Source organism: Rhinatrema bivittatum, chromosome 9, assembly GCF_901001135.1.
Source record: "Rhinatrema bivittatum chromosome 9, aRhiBiv1.1, whole genome shotgun sequence".
Taxonomy (NCBI): domain Eukaryota; kingdom Metazoa; phylum Chordata; class Amphibia; order Gymnophiona; family Rhinatrematidae; genus Rhinatrema; species Rhinatrema bivittatum.
In genome coordinates this window covers 239,769,383-239,787,129 of record NC_042623.1, presented here as the reverse complement: position 1 = coordinate 239,787,129, position 17,747 = coordinate 239,769,383, and the positions used below count along the sequence as shown (strand labels likewise).

General features: G+C 41.8%; 1 protein-coding gene across 1 annotated transcript in view; it reads left to right on the top strand.

Annotated features, from left to right (window-relative positions):
* Positions 1 to 17,747, top strand: part of FXR1 (FMR1 autosomal homolog 1) — a 285,531-nt gene that overhangs the window by 182,825 nt on the left and 84,959 nt on the right. Inside the window, 3 exon segments of the mRNA XM_029616831.1 lie at positions 14,196 to 14,312; positions 14,627 to 14,797; positions 16,863 to 16,941. Coding sequence (XP_029472691.1) covers positions 14,196 to 14,312; positions 14,627 to 14,797; positions 16,863 to 16,941 — 367 coding nt within the window.

The window sequence follows — 17,747 nt, the reverse complement described above, 5'->3', positions numbered from 1 at the left end:
TCAATATTATCTTGTTTCCCATCAGTGGGGTTAATCAATCTTGGTGTACTGGTCTCTTTAGGTATATAGAGGGAACCTTCCATCATGCTTACTTGTATTGCTTCTTGCATTCTTTGTTCCACAGGTTCCAAGTTCTTATAGGATTGATCTAATTTTCCTTGAAGATCCAAAGGGTTTGAGGTTCCCTCATGCAAACCACTTGGACTTAACGAGAGAATACATCTCTCTCTTCCAGGTGGTGTTGGAGGAGCTGGTGCCCCTGGGCTCAATGATGTCTCAATGGCCAGGAGAGAGGCATTCCATTCTAATACCTCTCACAGCGGCCTGCCCTTGCGGGGAATTCTGAGGGTCTAATCATTCAAGTACAGTTTTCTGTCCAATTTCTACCGTATTCACATCACTAGGAGGCCTTAATTTTGCCTTCCTTTTGGTGTGTGGCATGACTAGCAAGGAAAAACAAAGTTTTTAACATGAAAATAAAAAACTTGAATGGAACAATGTATAATTAAAAAAGAGGATTTCACTTTGGAGGTCTTTGAGAAGAGAAAAGTATAGATAATTCCTACCTTAGGAAATCAGCTGTAGATGTTAATTTGCTGCTGGGCCAACATGTAACCCCCGAAGTATTTCAAGGCAAATAAATGCAATTAGCCAGCTCTCCTCTCCTCACCTCGGAGAACACTGGCAAATAGTTCAGTTTTTGTAGCTGCTTCTGGGTCCCGCCTCCAAGTGAATACGGCCGCTTGTGGTCGTTGTCCTCAGGCCATTGGAACCCTGTCGCATGCTTTTTGGGCATGTCCCATTGTTAAGCTCTTCTAGACGAGGATTGCGAAATATTTGGCCACCGTATTTAACCCTTTCTATTCCAGTAACGCCGCTGTGGCTTTTGTTCGGCTGTATCCCGACTCTTCGGATTCGTGACTCAGGAACTCGATTACTGCTCCAAAAAGCCAGCTTGGTGGGGAAGCGAGTGATTCTTCCTGCCTGGAGGGAGGTGGAGCCGCCGTCATTTTGGGCCTGGAGGAACCTCTTCTTCTCGCTTATGCACATGGAATAGCTGTCATCCCGACGCTCTACCAGTCAGCAAAGACCTTTTTTTGTGATCTGGGAACCTTATATTCAGACCCTGCCACATCCAGCCTGGAGTCGACTTCTTAACGACTGATGACCTATGTTCCAAGGGAAGACTTTCAGTAGTATTATGGCAATTCTCATATTCTCTTCATGGAGGCCATTGAGGACACCTACTTCTTGTTGGTTGCGAACACTACTCCAGGAACCGGGGGAGGGGAGTATTGGGGGTGTATGATATAATTGTACTTCACATGTTGCACTGAGGGGTGAGACACTGTCCCGCATCCCTCAGTATGTTTGTTTGTTTTTGTTCTCATGAAAAATCAATAAAAATTGTTTAACCATAAAAGACAGGAAGCAGGAGGGTGAGAGGAGAGAGAAAGCGAACAAGAGGTCCCCTGAACACCAAGCTGAGCTGTGGGGGCAGGGAGGAGCTGCACCAGCACAGCTGCTTTGACTTTGCCTGACGGAGGAGGGACCGGAAGTGCCATTATCACCGGCACTTCACAGCTTCGCACTCTGAGGGTGAGAGGAGAGAGAAAGCGAACGAGAGGTCCCCAGAGCACCAAGCTGAGCTGTGGGGGCAGGGAGGAGCTGCACCAGCACAGCTGCTGTGACTTTGCCTGACGGACGGAGGAACGGAGGGGGGACCGGAAGTGCCCTTATCATTGGCAATCCTGCGGCGCGTAGCAGAGCCGGCGTGTCGCTAAAGCTGCTGCGCTTAAGGGGCGCACGGAGTCAACGGCCTTTGCCGGCCTTCGCCGAACTCGCCCAAATGGACAAAGTCTCAAGTAAGGTCCTCTCTTTCGCTATTATCTCTCCCTCTTGGGGTCAACAGTTTTAAAATAATTGGACCTCGCTGATTGGCGATGTAGTTTGTTTTGATTCTTGATACATGAGGCTGTAGGCAACATGCCTCCTAAGAGGAAGGGAAGAGTAAGAGTTTTTCCCTCCCTCACACTTCCATCTCCCATACAACAAGAAATTACAAACTTCCAGGTCACCGCTACTCCCTTAAATACAGGAGCTGAAGAATCTAGTGTGCCAAGAGATCAGGGAGGTTCTCTTGTGCTGGTTAGAGGAGGCGTCCTTAAGCCCAAACATCGGGCTAGCACCGCTTCAGAGAATGAAGGAAGGTGACTTTGAAAGTGCTTCCAATGTGTTTAAAGATCTTGAGCCTAATGCGGGAATTTTTCAATCCCGCTCAAAGAGCTCTGATAATGAATCTGACTTAGCCACCTCTTTGAATTACAATCGAGGGGCAAGTGACGTGATCTCAATGGCTAAAGAACAGCCGCTGATTATGGCGCCGATAGAGATTCCAACCCGACCTGAGATGGTGACCATGGACACATTGTGGGATATGATGGCCGGCGTGACAGTTAGTATTAAAACTCTTGAAAGAAAAGTTGATCATATTTCTCAGAAAAATCAAAATGATCTCTTGGTTACACAAGAACAAATCAAAGACACCAATGAAAGGATTAAACATCTTGAAATGTTAGAAAAGAAAGATATAGAATTTAAAGCAGCAATTGTTAAAGATAAAGAATCCATGTCTAGACGCTTAGAAATGTTAGAAAACAATTCTAAACCTTTTAATCTGAGATTTCTAAATTTTCCTAAGATTTTGGATGAGGATCCTTTAATTACTTAGAAAATATTTCTGGTAGATGTTCTTGGTTTCACTTTGGATTGCTCACCAACTATTAACACCTGTTACTTTCTTCCGCAATCTAGAAATGTTGAAAGAATGGAAATGTTTCAGGGGAATCTGTCTAATTTTTTAGAAGATTCCTCGGCGAACATTATTTCCTGGGGTACTTTGTTAGCTTCTTTTCACTCTTTACCTGATATAAACAATATAATGAAAAGATACTTTACTAGATATCCAGTAAATTTTAAAGGTAAAGCGGTAAAAATATTTCCAGACTTAGCTATTTCTACACAGCTAAGAAGAAAAGCCTTCCTGGCTTACCGCCAGGAAGTCGTTTCATTGGGATTTACCTTTGTGTTAAGATTTCCTTGTAAGTGTATGATCAAGAGACAAAATGAAATGTATAAATTTTTCATCCCAGATCAATTAAAAAGTTTTCTGGAACAGGTTAGAATTCCAACTTCATCCCCTGTGCCCTAAATAAATTAAAGAGAATTTGGTGTAGAAAATAGCTAGAATATATCCTCGTTTTGTTTTACTGATTTCTTAAAAAAGCTCCCAATCTGAAGTAAACTATAACCCTCCATTTGTTTGATATGAAATGGGAAGGATATATAACTAGATATTACATATTTCAAAATTAATGTTTGAATATTGTTTTCCTTATCTAACCATGTGTTTTCTGTAAAATAATGTTATTGTATTATTTGAAAAATCAATAAATAATTAAAAAAAAAAAAAAGACAGGAAGCAGAGTAGGATTAAATGGTCAGTTTTCATAGTGGAAAAATGTAAACAGTAGAGTGCCTCACGGATCTGTACTTGGACCGGTGTTTAATAAAAATGATCTGGAAATGGCCACGACGAGTGAGGTGATCCAATTTGTGTATGACACTAAATTATGCAGAGTAGTAATATCTCAAACGGATTGTGATGAATTGTGGGAGGACCTTGCGAGACTGGAAGATTGGGCTTCCAAGTTTCAGATGAAATTTAAAGTGGACAAGTGCAAAGTAATGCATATAGGGAAAAATAATCCTTGCTGTAGTTACTCAATTTTAGGTTCTATCTTAGGAGATACCACCAAAGAAAGAGATCTAGGCATCATAGAAATTGTCTAGCCAGTGAGCTGTGGCAATCAAAAAAACAAACAGAATGTTAGGAATTATAAGGAAAGGAATGGCAAATAAAACAGAGGATGTCATAATGCCTCTGTATCGTTCTATGGTGAGACCGCACCTTGAATACTGTATGCAATTCTGGTCACCGCATCTCAAAAATATATAGCTGCACTGAAGAAAGTGCAGAGAAGGGCGACCAAAATAAGGGGCATGGAATGGCTGCCCTATGAGGGAAAGGCTAAAGAAGTTAGGGCTGTTTAGTTTGGAGAAGAGACTATTGATTGGGGGATATAATAAGTCTACAAAATCATGAAAGAACTTGAAGTTAATATAAATTGGTTATTTACTTTATCCCAGGACAAGCAGGAAGCTAGTCCTCACATATGGGTGACATCACTGACGGAGCCCTATTGCGGGAAAACTTTCTGTCAAAGTTTCTAGAAACTTTTGACTGGCCCTGTGAGGCCACTGAGCATGCCCAGCATGCCATGATATTCTCTGCCACAGGGGTCTCTCTTCAGTCTTCGTTTTTCCGCGCTGCTGTAGGCATCGCGGATTTAGGAACCTTTGTGAGTTCTCTCACAACTTTGTGTGACTATAAAAGTCATATTTTTTTTCTCAGAATATTCTCCCACACGGGATTTGTCTCGATTTTCCACCGGCTGGTGAGTAAATCTGTGTCTCATTTACTCTGTGAGTAAAACTAAATTTTCTCTCACGAATTCTCTTTTGTCATCGACAGCTGTAGATACAAAATGGCTACAGGGTTTAAAAAATGTCCTGTTTGTAACCGTACAATGTCCATTACGGACCCACACTTTGAGTGTGTGATGTGTTTGGGAGAGAAACACAACGTCAATTCCTGCCCTAAGTGTGCAGAGATGACTGTGAAAGGAAGAAAGAACTGCCAGGAGAAGATGGAACATTTATTCCCTCTGCAACTTCTTCCATCTCCCTCGACTTCAACAAAATCATCTCTGGCCGGAGTCTCCAAGCGTGTACTTTTTTTAAAAAAACGCCGTCCGGAAGGTTAGGGAGAACATCAATCGCCAACGTAGTCGATAGCATCGGTGAAATCGGTCAGCAAACACCGATCAAAGCATCGTCATGGACATCGGCATCGGAGTCACCTCTCTCTGCAGGGGAATCGAGCGCAAAGCAGCCACGGACCCAGGAAACACCCGTTCCTTCAACGACTGGGCCTGTTCAAGAAGAAACACTGATTGCTGAACCTCCACAGGGCTCTGTGGAGGATATACCAGCACAGCCTCTGTCCACACCAGTTGTAACGCCGGAATTGTCTGATTTTATCAGACAAGCGGTTCTTCAGGCACTTAAGGAACAACAGTTAACTCGGGCGCCTTCGCTGATGCCGGTAACCTTACCGATGCCGGAGACAACACCGAAGCCGGTGCTCGCATCGAAACCGATCCCTGCATCGACACCGATCTTAGCACCAATACCAACGGTTCCGTCAATGCCAATCTCGACACCGATACCATCGACATTTTCAAAACCTCTGCTGGTGCACCCATCGATGCCAATGACGCCCGGGGACCCAGGACGACCAGAAATGGCACTCTTCCAACTTCTCATGAAGAAATTTGAGAAAGTACTCTATGCCCTTCCACCAAAACTGTCAGAGGATGCTTCTGCAGAGATACCCTCTGATCATCCGCAACCAGGACCTTCGGGGCTTCATCACCCACCAAGATCCTCCCCCCTATCTACATAAGCATATAAATGTTAAAACCAAACTGCCTAATTTGTTCCTAACAATCAGGTTTAATTTACACACCTAGTTTATTATTTTACATTGTTACCGTACTATGATGGCACACGAGTAATTTGTAATCTATACCACCCATATTTCTCTTTATCGTGCCCTTCTGTAAACCGTTGTGATGGTATTTAATTTAACGACGGCATAGAAAATTTTTTAAATAAATATCAGGATGATCCAAATGACACTTGGGATGATAACCACACAGATACATCTTCTGAGGATTTTATGTCTGAGCCTTCACCTCCAGATCAAAGGAAAAAGTCTCCACCAGAAGATTTATCCTTTAGCAACTTCATTCAGGATATGGCAGACACCATACACTTCACATTGCTTGCGAAGAGGATACTAGACAGCAGACATTGGAGGTACTCTAATTTGTTGACCCTGCAAAGCAGGTATTAGCCATACCTATTCATGAGGTTCTCCTAGATCTACAACATCGACTCTGGGAGCACCCATGCTCTGTACCTGCTATCAATAAACGAATGGACACTACATATCTAGTACAGCCTGTTCCTGGATATAAAAATTCGCAGCTTCCTCATCAGTAGGTAGTGGTGGAATCTGCTCAAAAGAAATCAAAGAGAATACGTCCGCATTCTTCGACTCCCCCAGGGAAAGATCATAGATTTTTAGACTCCCTGGGTAGGAAGGTATACCAAGGAGCTATCCTGAATACCAGAATTTCCTCCTACCAACTCTACATGACTCAGTATCAGAGGAATCTGTGGAAACAGATGCAGGAGTTCACTACATCTTTACCACAGCAATATCAGGAAGCAGCCCAGGGGATCATCCATAAGGGACTTGAAGCTGGGAAGCATGAAGTCAGGGCTGCATATGATAGCTTCGGAACAGCTTCCAGGACAGCGGCTTCTGGGATTTGTGCTAGGCATTGGGCATGGCTTAAGGCGTTTGACCTTAGACCTGAGGTCCAAGATAAACTGGTCAATTTGCCATGTCTTGGAGACAACCTATTTGGTTCAAAGGTCCAAGACGCTGTGGCGCTCTTGAAAGAACATTCAGAAACCCTGCGCCAACTATCGCTAGTTCCACAGGAATCTGCCACACAGCCACCTCGCCGTCCTCCACGACGTGAACCCAGACGTCCATTCTACCGGCAAAGACGTTACTACCCTCTAGCATCGAGGGGCAGGTTCACGTAACGTATAGCTCGAAGTTCCAGGAAATTGATTTGAAATGTTGCTTCGAGTTTTGTCCAAGTACCCTGAGTTTGGAGATGGTTTGTCTGGCCTGAGAGCAACAATGCTCTCAGGCCAGACAAACAAGGACTGCTCACCCTCAGCCCCCGCCACAGACTGGACCAGCAGTGGGGTTTTGAAGCTACAACCAGAGAACAAATTCAACTCCTCAACCCTCGAGCAGATCTACCAGTAGGAGGCCGAATATCCTACTTTTACAACCATTGGATAAACATAAGAGACCAATGGGTACTTTCCATAGTCTCTTGAGGTTACAAACTCAATTTCCTCTCAATTCCAACGGATTCTCCACGAGACATTATCCACTGGACGAATCTCACATAATTAATCTACAAGCAGAATTATCCATCCTTCTGAGAGCCAGAGCTATACAACTGGTGCCCCGAACTCAGCAGGGCAGAGGATTCTACTCCCGTTATTTCCTCATTCCAAAGAAAACAGGAGGCCTACGTCCTATCCTAGACCTCAGAAATCTCAACAAATTTCTGAAGAAAGAAAAGTTCAGGATGGTCTCTCTAGGCACCATGCTTCCACTTCTTCAAACAGGAGATTGGCTTTGTTCTCTGGATCTTCAAGACGCTTGCGCTCACATTCCAATATTCCCTCCTCATCACAAGTATCTGTGCTTCATGGTGGGTCATCAACATTTCCAATACAGAGTACTTCCATTCGGTCTTGCCTCTGCTCCCAGAGTATTCACCAAATGTCTGGCAGTAATAGCAGCACACTTGCACAAGGAAAGTGTCCATGTCTTCCCATATCTAGACGACTGGCTTATCAGAAGTCAATCTCAACAAGGAGCTCTAACTTCTCTCAGTCAAACAATTGCTATACTTCACTCCATGGGCTTTCTCGTCAATTATCAAAAGTCCCATCTTACTCAGTCTCACCTGCTTCAATTCATTGGAGCAGAATTGAACACCATCCTCTCAAAGGCATTTCTACCTGAGGATTGAGCAGAAACACTTTCCCTCCTAGCAAACTCGATTCACTCAAAGAAACAAGCAACAGCTCATCAGTTTCTCATCTTACTAGGCCACATGGCCTCCATGGTTCGTCACTCCTATGGCAAGGCTTGCAATGAGGATAACCCAATGGACATTAAGATCGCAATGGATCCAAGCCATTCAACCACTGTATTCTCCAATTCAAGTAACCCATCAGCTACGTTCCTCTCTACTTTGGTGGGCGAACAGGGACAATTTGCGCAAGGGGCTACCCTTTCAACAACCAGTCCCACAGATAACGTTAACTACAGATGCATCCACCTTGGGTTGGGGAGCTCACATAAATCATCTCCAAACTCAGGGTACTTGGACAAAACTCGAAGCAACATTTCAAATCAATTTCCTGGAACTTTGAGCTATACGTTACGTGCTGCATGCGTTCAAGGACTGCCTTTCACACAAGACTGTTCTAATCCAAATGGACAACACAGTAGCCATGTGGTACATCAACAAACAGGGAGGTACGGACTCGTATCTCCTTTGCCAAGAAGCTGCACGGATTTGGGACTGGGCCTGAAACACTCAATGTTTCTCCGGGCCACTTACCTGGCAGGCATTCACAATGTAGTGGCGGATCGACTCAGTCGTCAGTTCCAACCACACGAGTGGTCCCTGGATCCCTCAGTGGCAACTAGGATATTTCAACGTTGGGGACATCCAACAATAGACCTCTTTGCGTCACGCCTGAATCACAAAGTGGACAAATTCTGCACTCTACACAGCCAGAATCACCAACTAGCCAAGGACGCCTTTGCTCGCCCTTGGAACTCAGGCCTTCTATACGCGTATCCTCCGATACCGCTCGTAACCAAACCTCTAGTGAAGCTACAACAGGACAAGGAGTCCATGATACTCGTAGCCCCATATTGGCCTCGACAAGTATGGTTTCCCACACTTCTAGACCTCTCGATCAGGGATCCCATTCGCCTGGGTGTAGCTCCCACTCTCATAACTCAGGATCATGGTCGATTGCGCCATCCCAACCTTCAATCCCTTTCCCTGACAGCATGGATGTTGAAAGCTTGATTTTACAACCACTCAATCTTTCAACCGGTGTATCTCAAGTGCTTATAGCTTCAAGTAAACCTTTAACACGAAAAAACTGTTCTTCGAAATGGAAAAGGTTTACGTTGTGGTGCAGCTAAAAGAGTATAGATCCTTTCACCTGCCCCACAACTTCTCTACTAGACTACTTATACCATCTTTCAGATTCTGGTCTCCAGACTTCATCTGTAAGAGTCCATTTAAGTGCAATCTCAGCTTACCATAACAAGATGGGAGATGCACCAATATCCATACAACCTCTTGTCAGCAGGTTTATGAGAGGTTTAAACCAACTTAAACCACCAATTCGGCCACCAGTCACAGAATGGAACCTGAATCTGGTCTTAACAAGACTCATGTGTTCTCCTTTCAAACCCATGAATTCCTGTGATTTTAAATTTCTCACATGAAAGACTATCTTCCTCATAGCCATTACATTGGCTAGAAGGGTTAGTGAGTTACAAGCACTTATCACGTACTCACCCTACACAAAGTTCTTACATGACAGAGTGGTTCTCCATACACATCCAAAATTCCTTCCCAAAGTAGTTACGGAATTCCACTTGAACCAATCCATACTTTTACCCACATTCTTTCCAAGGCCTCATTCTCACCAAGGAGAATGGGCTTTACAAAGGTTGGATTGTAAGCGTGCGCTAGCATTTTACTTAGACCGCACTGCAGTCCACAGGAAATCCACTCAACTCTTCGTATCTTTATGATCCAAACAAACTGGGTAAAGCAGTAGGTAAACATACTCTATTCACCTGGTTAGCAGATTACATACAGTTTTGCTATGAAAAAGCAGGCCTTCCTCTCCAAGGACGAGTAAAGGTGCATTCAGTAAGAGCGATGTCAACCTCAGTAGCACACTATCGTTCAGTGTCAATCCTTGACATATATAAAGCAGCAACATGGAGTTCTCTTCACACCTTTGCAGCTCATTACTGTTTAGACAAAGAAGGACGACAAGATTCATCCTATGGACAATCTGTCTTAAAGAACTGGTTTCCAGTTTAATCCCAACTCCTTCTACATCCAACCTGCTGTGATCTTCGGCTGCCTCATTTTCAACAACAATACTTCACTGTTGCTGCACTACAAAATGACTCAGCCTCTAGCTTGCTAATCACCCATATGTGAGGACTAGCATCCTGCTTGTCCTGGGATAAAGCAAAATTGCTTACCTTGTAATAGGTGTTATCCCAGGACAGAAGGATGTAGTTCTCACGAAACCCACCCGCCACCCCGCGGAGTTGGGTCAGATATGTTTTATTATTTTATTTTTGCTAAAGCTTATTGCTATATACGAGACTGAAGAGAGGCCCCTGTGGCAGAGAATATCATGGCATGCTGGGCATGCTCAGTGGCCTCACAGGGCCAGTCAAAAGTTTCTAGAAACTTTGACAGAAAGTTATCCCGCAATAAGGCTCCGTCAGTGACGTCACCCATATGTGAGGATTGCATCCTGCTGTCCTGGGATAACACCTATTACAAGGTAAGCAATTTTGCGCTCTCAGATAATAGGGAGGACCAGGGGGCACTCCATGAAGTTAGCAAGTAGCTCATTTAAAACAAATTCTTTTTCACTTAGTTCATAGTTAAGCTCTGGAATTTATTGCCACAGAATATGGTTACTGCAGTTAGTGTAACTGGGTTTAAAAAAGGTTTGGATACATTCCTAAAGGAAAACTACATAAACTATTTTGATAATTAATAAGCAGTAGTAGCTTGTGATTTATCTGTTTGGGTACTTGCCAGGTACTTCTGACTTGGATTGGCCACTATTTGAAACAGGATACTGGGCTTGATGGACCCTTGGTCTGACCCAGTAAGGCATATCTTATGTTGTTATGTTCTTAAGTAGATCACATTTGGAACCCAACTGCCAATGCCATTGTGTCCATCCCCTTTAAGGTTGCAACTGTCAGGTTTTCCCATTTATTTTATTTATTTCTAATTTATAATCCACTTTTTGGCACTTTAGAGTGGATTACATTCAGGTACTGTAGGTATTTCCCAATCCCCAGAGGGTTTATAATCTAATGGATCAATTTTAAAAGTGTTGCACAAGAAATGGCCACATACACGTGTATGCAGGCCTCTCACGAGCAACACAGATTTTAAGAAGCCACAAAGTATTAGCATGCACATCAAGAAGAAGGGGGTGGAAAAGGGCGGGGCATAAGCATTTGGGGTGGCGTCAAGACTTTTGTGTGCAAGTCTGCGTTTTAAAAAAGATGGCATGAATCGGCTTGTTATGTGCATAACTTTACTTCTGGTCCTGATGATGAGCAAGTCTTGGAAGTCTTGTGTTTTAGCGCATTTAGCACAGTGGGAGAGTTCGGGGTCAAGTTGGGGGGCTTGCAGGATGAAGAACCAGAGGAGTCTGGAAGACCTCAGTATGAACTGGGCAAACTGGTAGACCACTTGGGGAAAAAAAACCCTGTTATTCCCCTTGCGTGAGCGTGTTTTAAAATCTACCTGCATACGCGCGTAAAAGCCACTAAAGCCCTAGCCAAAATACATGTAGTGTGTGGGATTACTTTAAATGATACGCACATACTTGTGAGCACAATTTAAAATTGCAGAGTCTCTCCATGTGTGCAGATATACGTGTTTCAGCGCACACGTGTTCCTTTTAAAATTACCCTGTAAGCTTGTACCTGAGGCAGTGGAGGGTAAAGTGAATTGCCCAAGGTCAAAAGGAGCAGCAGTGGGAATTGAACCCTGGTTTGTAACTTGCTCCTCTGACCACTAGGCTACTCCCTTGCTTGCCAGGAAGCATAATGCATTCATATCACTTCTGCCTTGGGCTGTAACTGTCAGACAGTGAAGGTTGTCTAGTATCTTCATTGCTATTCTTTTATGGCATAACATCTATGTTCAGAAGTGCCTCCAGTCTCTTACCATCATTTAGTGGCAATAAAGGACTCTTATTTTATCCTGCTGTAATGGTTGGCTGGTCATGGGACAACTCTGTGACCAGCCCACTCACACTAGAATGTGGCCATTGCTCCTCCAACACCAGCACGCGCATACCACTTGGCACCTTTAATAGACCCCAAGGCGGAATCGGGAGGTGCAGTGTGCTCCTATGACATCAGTGCAGCGGAGTATTTAAACCTCTATTGGTGCTCCCAGCCAGTGCCTCATCAACAGGTCGTCTTGCATACCTTGCCTGCAGTGTGAGTTGCTTCTCCAGCCCAGCTCCTCATCTTGACTTTTCTTGCCTGCCCCACAGTCTAGCTCCTCATCTTGCCTGGCCTTGCCTGCCCCCCCCAGTCCAGCTCCTCATCTTGCCTTGCCTGCCCCCAGTCCAGCTGCTCATCCTGCTCTGTTCCAGTCCATGCCTTGCCTATTCTTCTTCTGGTATTCATCCTTCCTCACTGACTGCTTTCTTGGTTTCTTACCCCAGCCTGGATACCGATGCTGCTTGATTCTGCCTGTCCTGATCTCTGTCTGGATACTGATGCTGTTTAATCTCTGCCTGGATATTGACCCTGTCTGACCCCTGCCTGTCCTGACCTTGCCCTACTTCCGGTCTTCCATCTGACTGCTCTTCGGGACCCTCGCCTGTCCTTCCAGCCCAAGAGCTCAACCTGTGGGGAAAGGGGTTCATAGAGGTCCTGTCCTTGTTCTAGCTTGGGCATGGGCCTAGCGGGTTCGCCTGCTGAGCTGTCAATCATGCTACAGCCAAAAGGGCTCACACTCTGTGCCATAAAAGTCCTTCCAACACAATGCGATGTCAACATAGTACTTTCTAAATTGATTCTTCCATTTGAACATCTAACAACGGTAGATCTCAAAATTCTGTCTTGAAATGTATTATTTTTTATGGCTGTAACCTCTGCATGCAGCATAAAGAAGCTCCAGGCATTAGTAGGACATGCTCCCTACATGCAAATTTATGAAAATAGAATAGTGTTGCGAACTCATTCTAATTCCTGCCTAAAGTAATTTCTCAGTTTCATTCAAATCATTCCCTAGTTCTATCAACGTTTTTTCCCAAAACCTCATTCCAACAAAGCTGAACATACTCTGTATTTTGGATTGCAGAAGAGCTGTGCTGTTTTACGTGGAAAGATTTAAAGTTTACACAAAATCTTCACAACTATTTCTTTTATAAGATCCAAGTAGACAATGCCTACTAGTTAAGTGAATCTTCTCTACCTGGCTCGCAAATTGTATTTCCTACTGCTACACCAACTTCGGAATGATTTTCCCTAATAAGGTGAAAGCTCATCAAATACATGCAGCTGCAGTATTGGTAAGAACATAAGAAATTGCCATGCTGGGTCAGACCAAGAGTCCATCAAGCCCAGCATCCTATTTCCAACAGAGGCCAAACCAGGCCACAAGAACCTGGCAATTACCCAAACACTAAGAAGATCCCATGCTACTGATACAATTAATAGCAGTGGCTATTCCCTAAGTAAACTTGATTAATAGCAGTTAATGGACTTCACCTCCAAGAACTTATCCAAACCTTGAACCCAGCTACACTAACTGCACTAACCACATCTTCTGGCAACAAATTCCAGAGCTTTATTGTGTGTTGAGTGAAAAAGAATTTTCTCTGATTAGTCTTAAATTTGCTACTTGCTAACTTCATGGAATGCCCCCTAGTCCTTCTATTATTTGAAAGTGTAAATAACCACATTCGCGCTGCATCAATTCAGTACATTTACAAAGCAGCTGCTTAGTCCTCCATGCACATCTTTAACATAAAATTGCTATTTTGAAGAGGTCTCTTGCAGAGATAGTTTGGCCAAGCAGTTCTTAGAAACTTATTTAATTAAGAGCTTCAACTCTCCCACCATCCTTTCTCTTATCATGTTGCAATTTTCCATAGCTAGAAAGAAAAACTAATATTTTTAGCAACCCTCAGCTTGTGAATCCTCCATTTGTGTGGCTGAATTTAGTCTTACATGTTGGTGGAAAAAGTAAAGTTGCTTACCTTTTAAAGAGTACTCTCTGTAGACAGAAGGACAAATCAGCCACCCAATCCTACCCTCTTCCCTGTTGAAGCTTATCTTATAAAATGACTGAGGAGACTCTTGTGGTGGCTGCATGGAAATACCCACACATGCTCAGAAAGACTTCTGAGTCTTTCTGAGTTCTGGGAGAGCATGTTCTGTGTTGGCGCCATTTATGATAACTACACTTGTATGGTTTATTTGTCCTGCTGTGTATGGAGAATATCTGTTATAGGTGAAGAACTTTATTTTGCCTGTAATCTGTCCTCTTCTAACTCTGTTAATGTGCTGTTTTACTTTGTAGTCTACCAGTGAAGCAACCGTGAAAAGAGTAAGCATATTAAGTGACATGCACTTACGAAGTATTCGAACAAAGATTATGCTTATGTCAAGAAACGAAGAGGCCACCAAACATTTAGAAGTAAGTTTAATTCCATAAAACTGGGTTGATGTTATATTCATAGTCATAGTTCTACTATAAAATATAGTAATATGACTTCACTGTAGGATCCAGTTAAAGATTGGATTAGTAGAGTTTGAGAGAGGAATAATGTGATGTTTTACTCTGTAAAAGTAGGAAGAATCAAGTTCATGAATAAGCTTTTGATTTTGTGAAGCTTAACTGTCATTTCTTTTTAAGATTTACCAGTCTGCTAGCCTGTCTTTAAGTCAGTATTTTATGTTTTAGGGAATGTTTGCACCTTATTTAATGAATAAAATGTTCCCCTTCATTAGTGCACAAAACAACTTGCAGCAGCGTTTCATGAAGAATTCATTGTCAGAGAAGATTTAATGGGCTTGGCAATAGGAACACATGGTAGTAATATACAGCAAGCCAGGAAGGTTCCTGGAGTTACAGCAATTGAACTGGATGAAGTTACTGGCACATTCCGAATCTACGGCGAGGTAAGGGTAACTATATGCATGATAGAAAATGTCAACATTTTATTTGCTTTTATTGAAGTCAGAAATAATGTATTTCCTCCATAGAGCACTGTACACTATATTTATGCAGTATCAGTTAGACTGTTATAGTGCCATGATTGGTAAAACAAGTCTCTCTGTTGCTAACATTTTTTAAAACATTTGCATTCAGTTATATAATACTCGAGATTTCTTTTAGCAGTCTGCTTTCTGAAGGAACAACAGTAGGCTTATTAGATTGCCATCTGTCTGTGTGTGTGTTGTCTAATAACTGTTGTATTTACTGTCTGATTAACATCAGATTTTCAGTTTATCAGAGTCCAAGAATATGCAGACAGGGATATATATATTTTTGGATTCACATATATACACACACATTCATTTGAGAAAGTAGGCTCCATTAGTTCTGCAAGAAACATCTTGGGTTTTTTTTTTTAGCCTGGCAATACCAGTTTATTTAGAACCAGCTTCTACTACCCTGGTTTTTCCCTGATTCTTTTTTTTTTAAATTATTTTAACCTCTCTTCTCTCTAGCCCTAGCCATTCCAATGACCGACCTTATTTGGAGAACCTGTGAAATTTAATAAGGTCAGGATATGTTGCTGGGACTCTGCAGCATTCCCAGTCTTGACTGGCCTGAGGAGCAAAAGCCTGGCTCAGTATTCAAACCTACATCTCGTGTATGGCAGTGCACAGCACTGCCACTGAGCTAGTAGACCAGCCCTCAAAATAAATCTTTTGCCCAAAGCTCCAAAATATATAAAAATGATTTTCCCCTCCAAACAGCTGTCTTTGCATAATAATTAAGAAGACTGTAATTTTGTCTGTTCAGTTTAGCTGTAAAATGTTGGAAACTGGAATATCTTGATGCAGCCACTTACTGTTGAAGTGGTTTTGTGACTAAAGACAGCTGGTTAAATGATGCATCATCAAAAACATTATACTGTGGATTTGTTTTCATAGTGTACTATATTCACATTTTTTGTAATTTTTATACTGTTAACTTCCTCTTGCAAACCATTAGATTTATAATCATCTATGGTATGAAATGTGTTAGCTGGGAGCTACAGAAATAGGCATTTCAGCTGACTTTTGGCATGTAAGGTGTCCTGTTTTTGAATATGTAATATAAATAGTATATTAAATATCTTCTGGTTTGCATAAGATAAACCATATTAGAGATGTTAACAAGCATGTATTACAAACCACAATAAAATTGTTTTCCTTTAGTATTATAGCCAGATTTTATTTTTATTTTGGGCAAAGAATGCACTGTAGTTGACTACATTTTCAGTTAAGCTATGTGGGTTATATGATGACCTGTGAAATGCCATTCCAAAACTCCTTTCACATCTAGAAATTAAATTTTCTGTAAAATAATTTTCCAGCGACCCATAAATCCTTAAGTCCTCATGTTTTTGTCTATCATCACCAAACTCTGACTTGATTTAAAAAATTACACATTATCAAAGTAGTCTTTGATAATCAGTTATAAGTTGGCTATTTTGTTGTTTTATTTCCTAATGTCACTTTATATTGAACACTAAACTTGTTTTAGTAGATTGACCCTTTCACAAGAACCAGATGATTCAGTTTTGACACAGGTTTACAGTCTTTTTTGACTGTAGGTAACCAGTTCAGATCTGACCCAGGTCAGTAGTAACCAAAAGTCATTGCTATCTGAAAGCTTGGTAACCTTTATTTAATTGGGTTGGATGTCTCCATCTAGTTCCCACATTGCTTAAAAATATATACCTATATCCTCATATTTTTGGCAATAACTGACTTTATTGTTAGTCTGCAAAAGGAATCAAAAGATTTAGTCATGGATGCTTAATTACCCTCTCAGCCTTTGAGGTGCTCCCTTCAAAGTAGAATAGAGGCAAATTTAGGAGGGCAATGTGGAAAAGCTTACATTGCTATTGCTGTGCTGTCCCTGTTGTGTGGCTAAACGGAGTTCTTTGGTTCTAGTGCTGTCACAGCACTAAATTCATTAGAATAAATAAACAATGCATTTACAAATGGTTTACTTTGCTAATATTTCCAGAGTGCTGAAGCAGTGAAAAAAGCTAGGAGTTACTTGGAATTTGTGGAAGATTTTATTCAGGTTCCTAGAAACCTTGTAGGTATGTATAGTTGGTAAAATGAAGATGATGAATCATGTTTTTCAAGAAAGCCTGTATCACAGCAGGTCCATAATCAGTTCCTAATGCTATTCTAAAACCAAAGATACCCCGATTCAAATTGTATTCACTGACTTGGGGTTTTGAACACCAGAAAAGTCTTGTTAGCAGTAACCTAATTGGCAGATGAAATTTTTCTGATTCATTTTTTTTGCTGCAGAAGTAAATATACAGTTTCAGTGTCCAAAATATGCTTTGTACATCTGAATGGTTTTCTCCATTGCATTAATTAAAACAAAACCAGCAAAGTAGTTGAGTAAATGGTATTTTTATAAGGCTAATAAGTGTTTAATGATGCAAGATTTTGGGAGCACAAAGGTTTCTTCGTCATTCATGTCTAAGAAGGGACCTTCATAGTCCCGAGGACTTAAATCTTTAAACATTTATTTTGTAAAAGTAGCATCTTTACATAACTACTTTGTTGAATGTCTTAACTAATTTTATTTTTGGCAGCCAACATATTCCCTTTTACTTTATTTACATTGCTAGTGTTAACTTAGATCTAAAAATGATTATATGAAATCAATTTCTATTTCTCGAGTAGATTTATGTATTACCCATTTTAAAACCCAGCCCATATGTAGTGGTCATGTTGGGTACACCCATTCTAGAAGCAAATTAGAGAAACAGCTCTGTAATTAATAAAGACCTGTTCCTCAACCTAAAGAAACAGTTCTGTAATAAAATACTATTCCTTAACTCAAGACATTAATACTAGGTTACCTGTACGTACCTGGATCAGTCCAGAC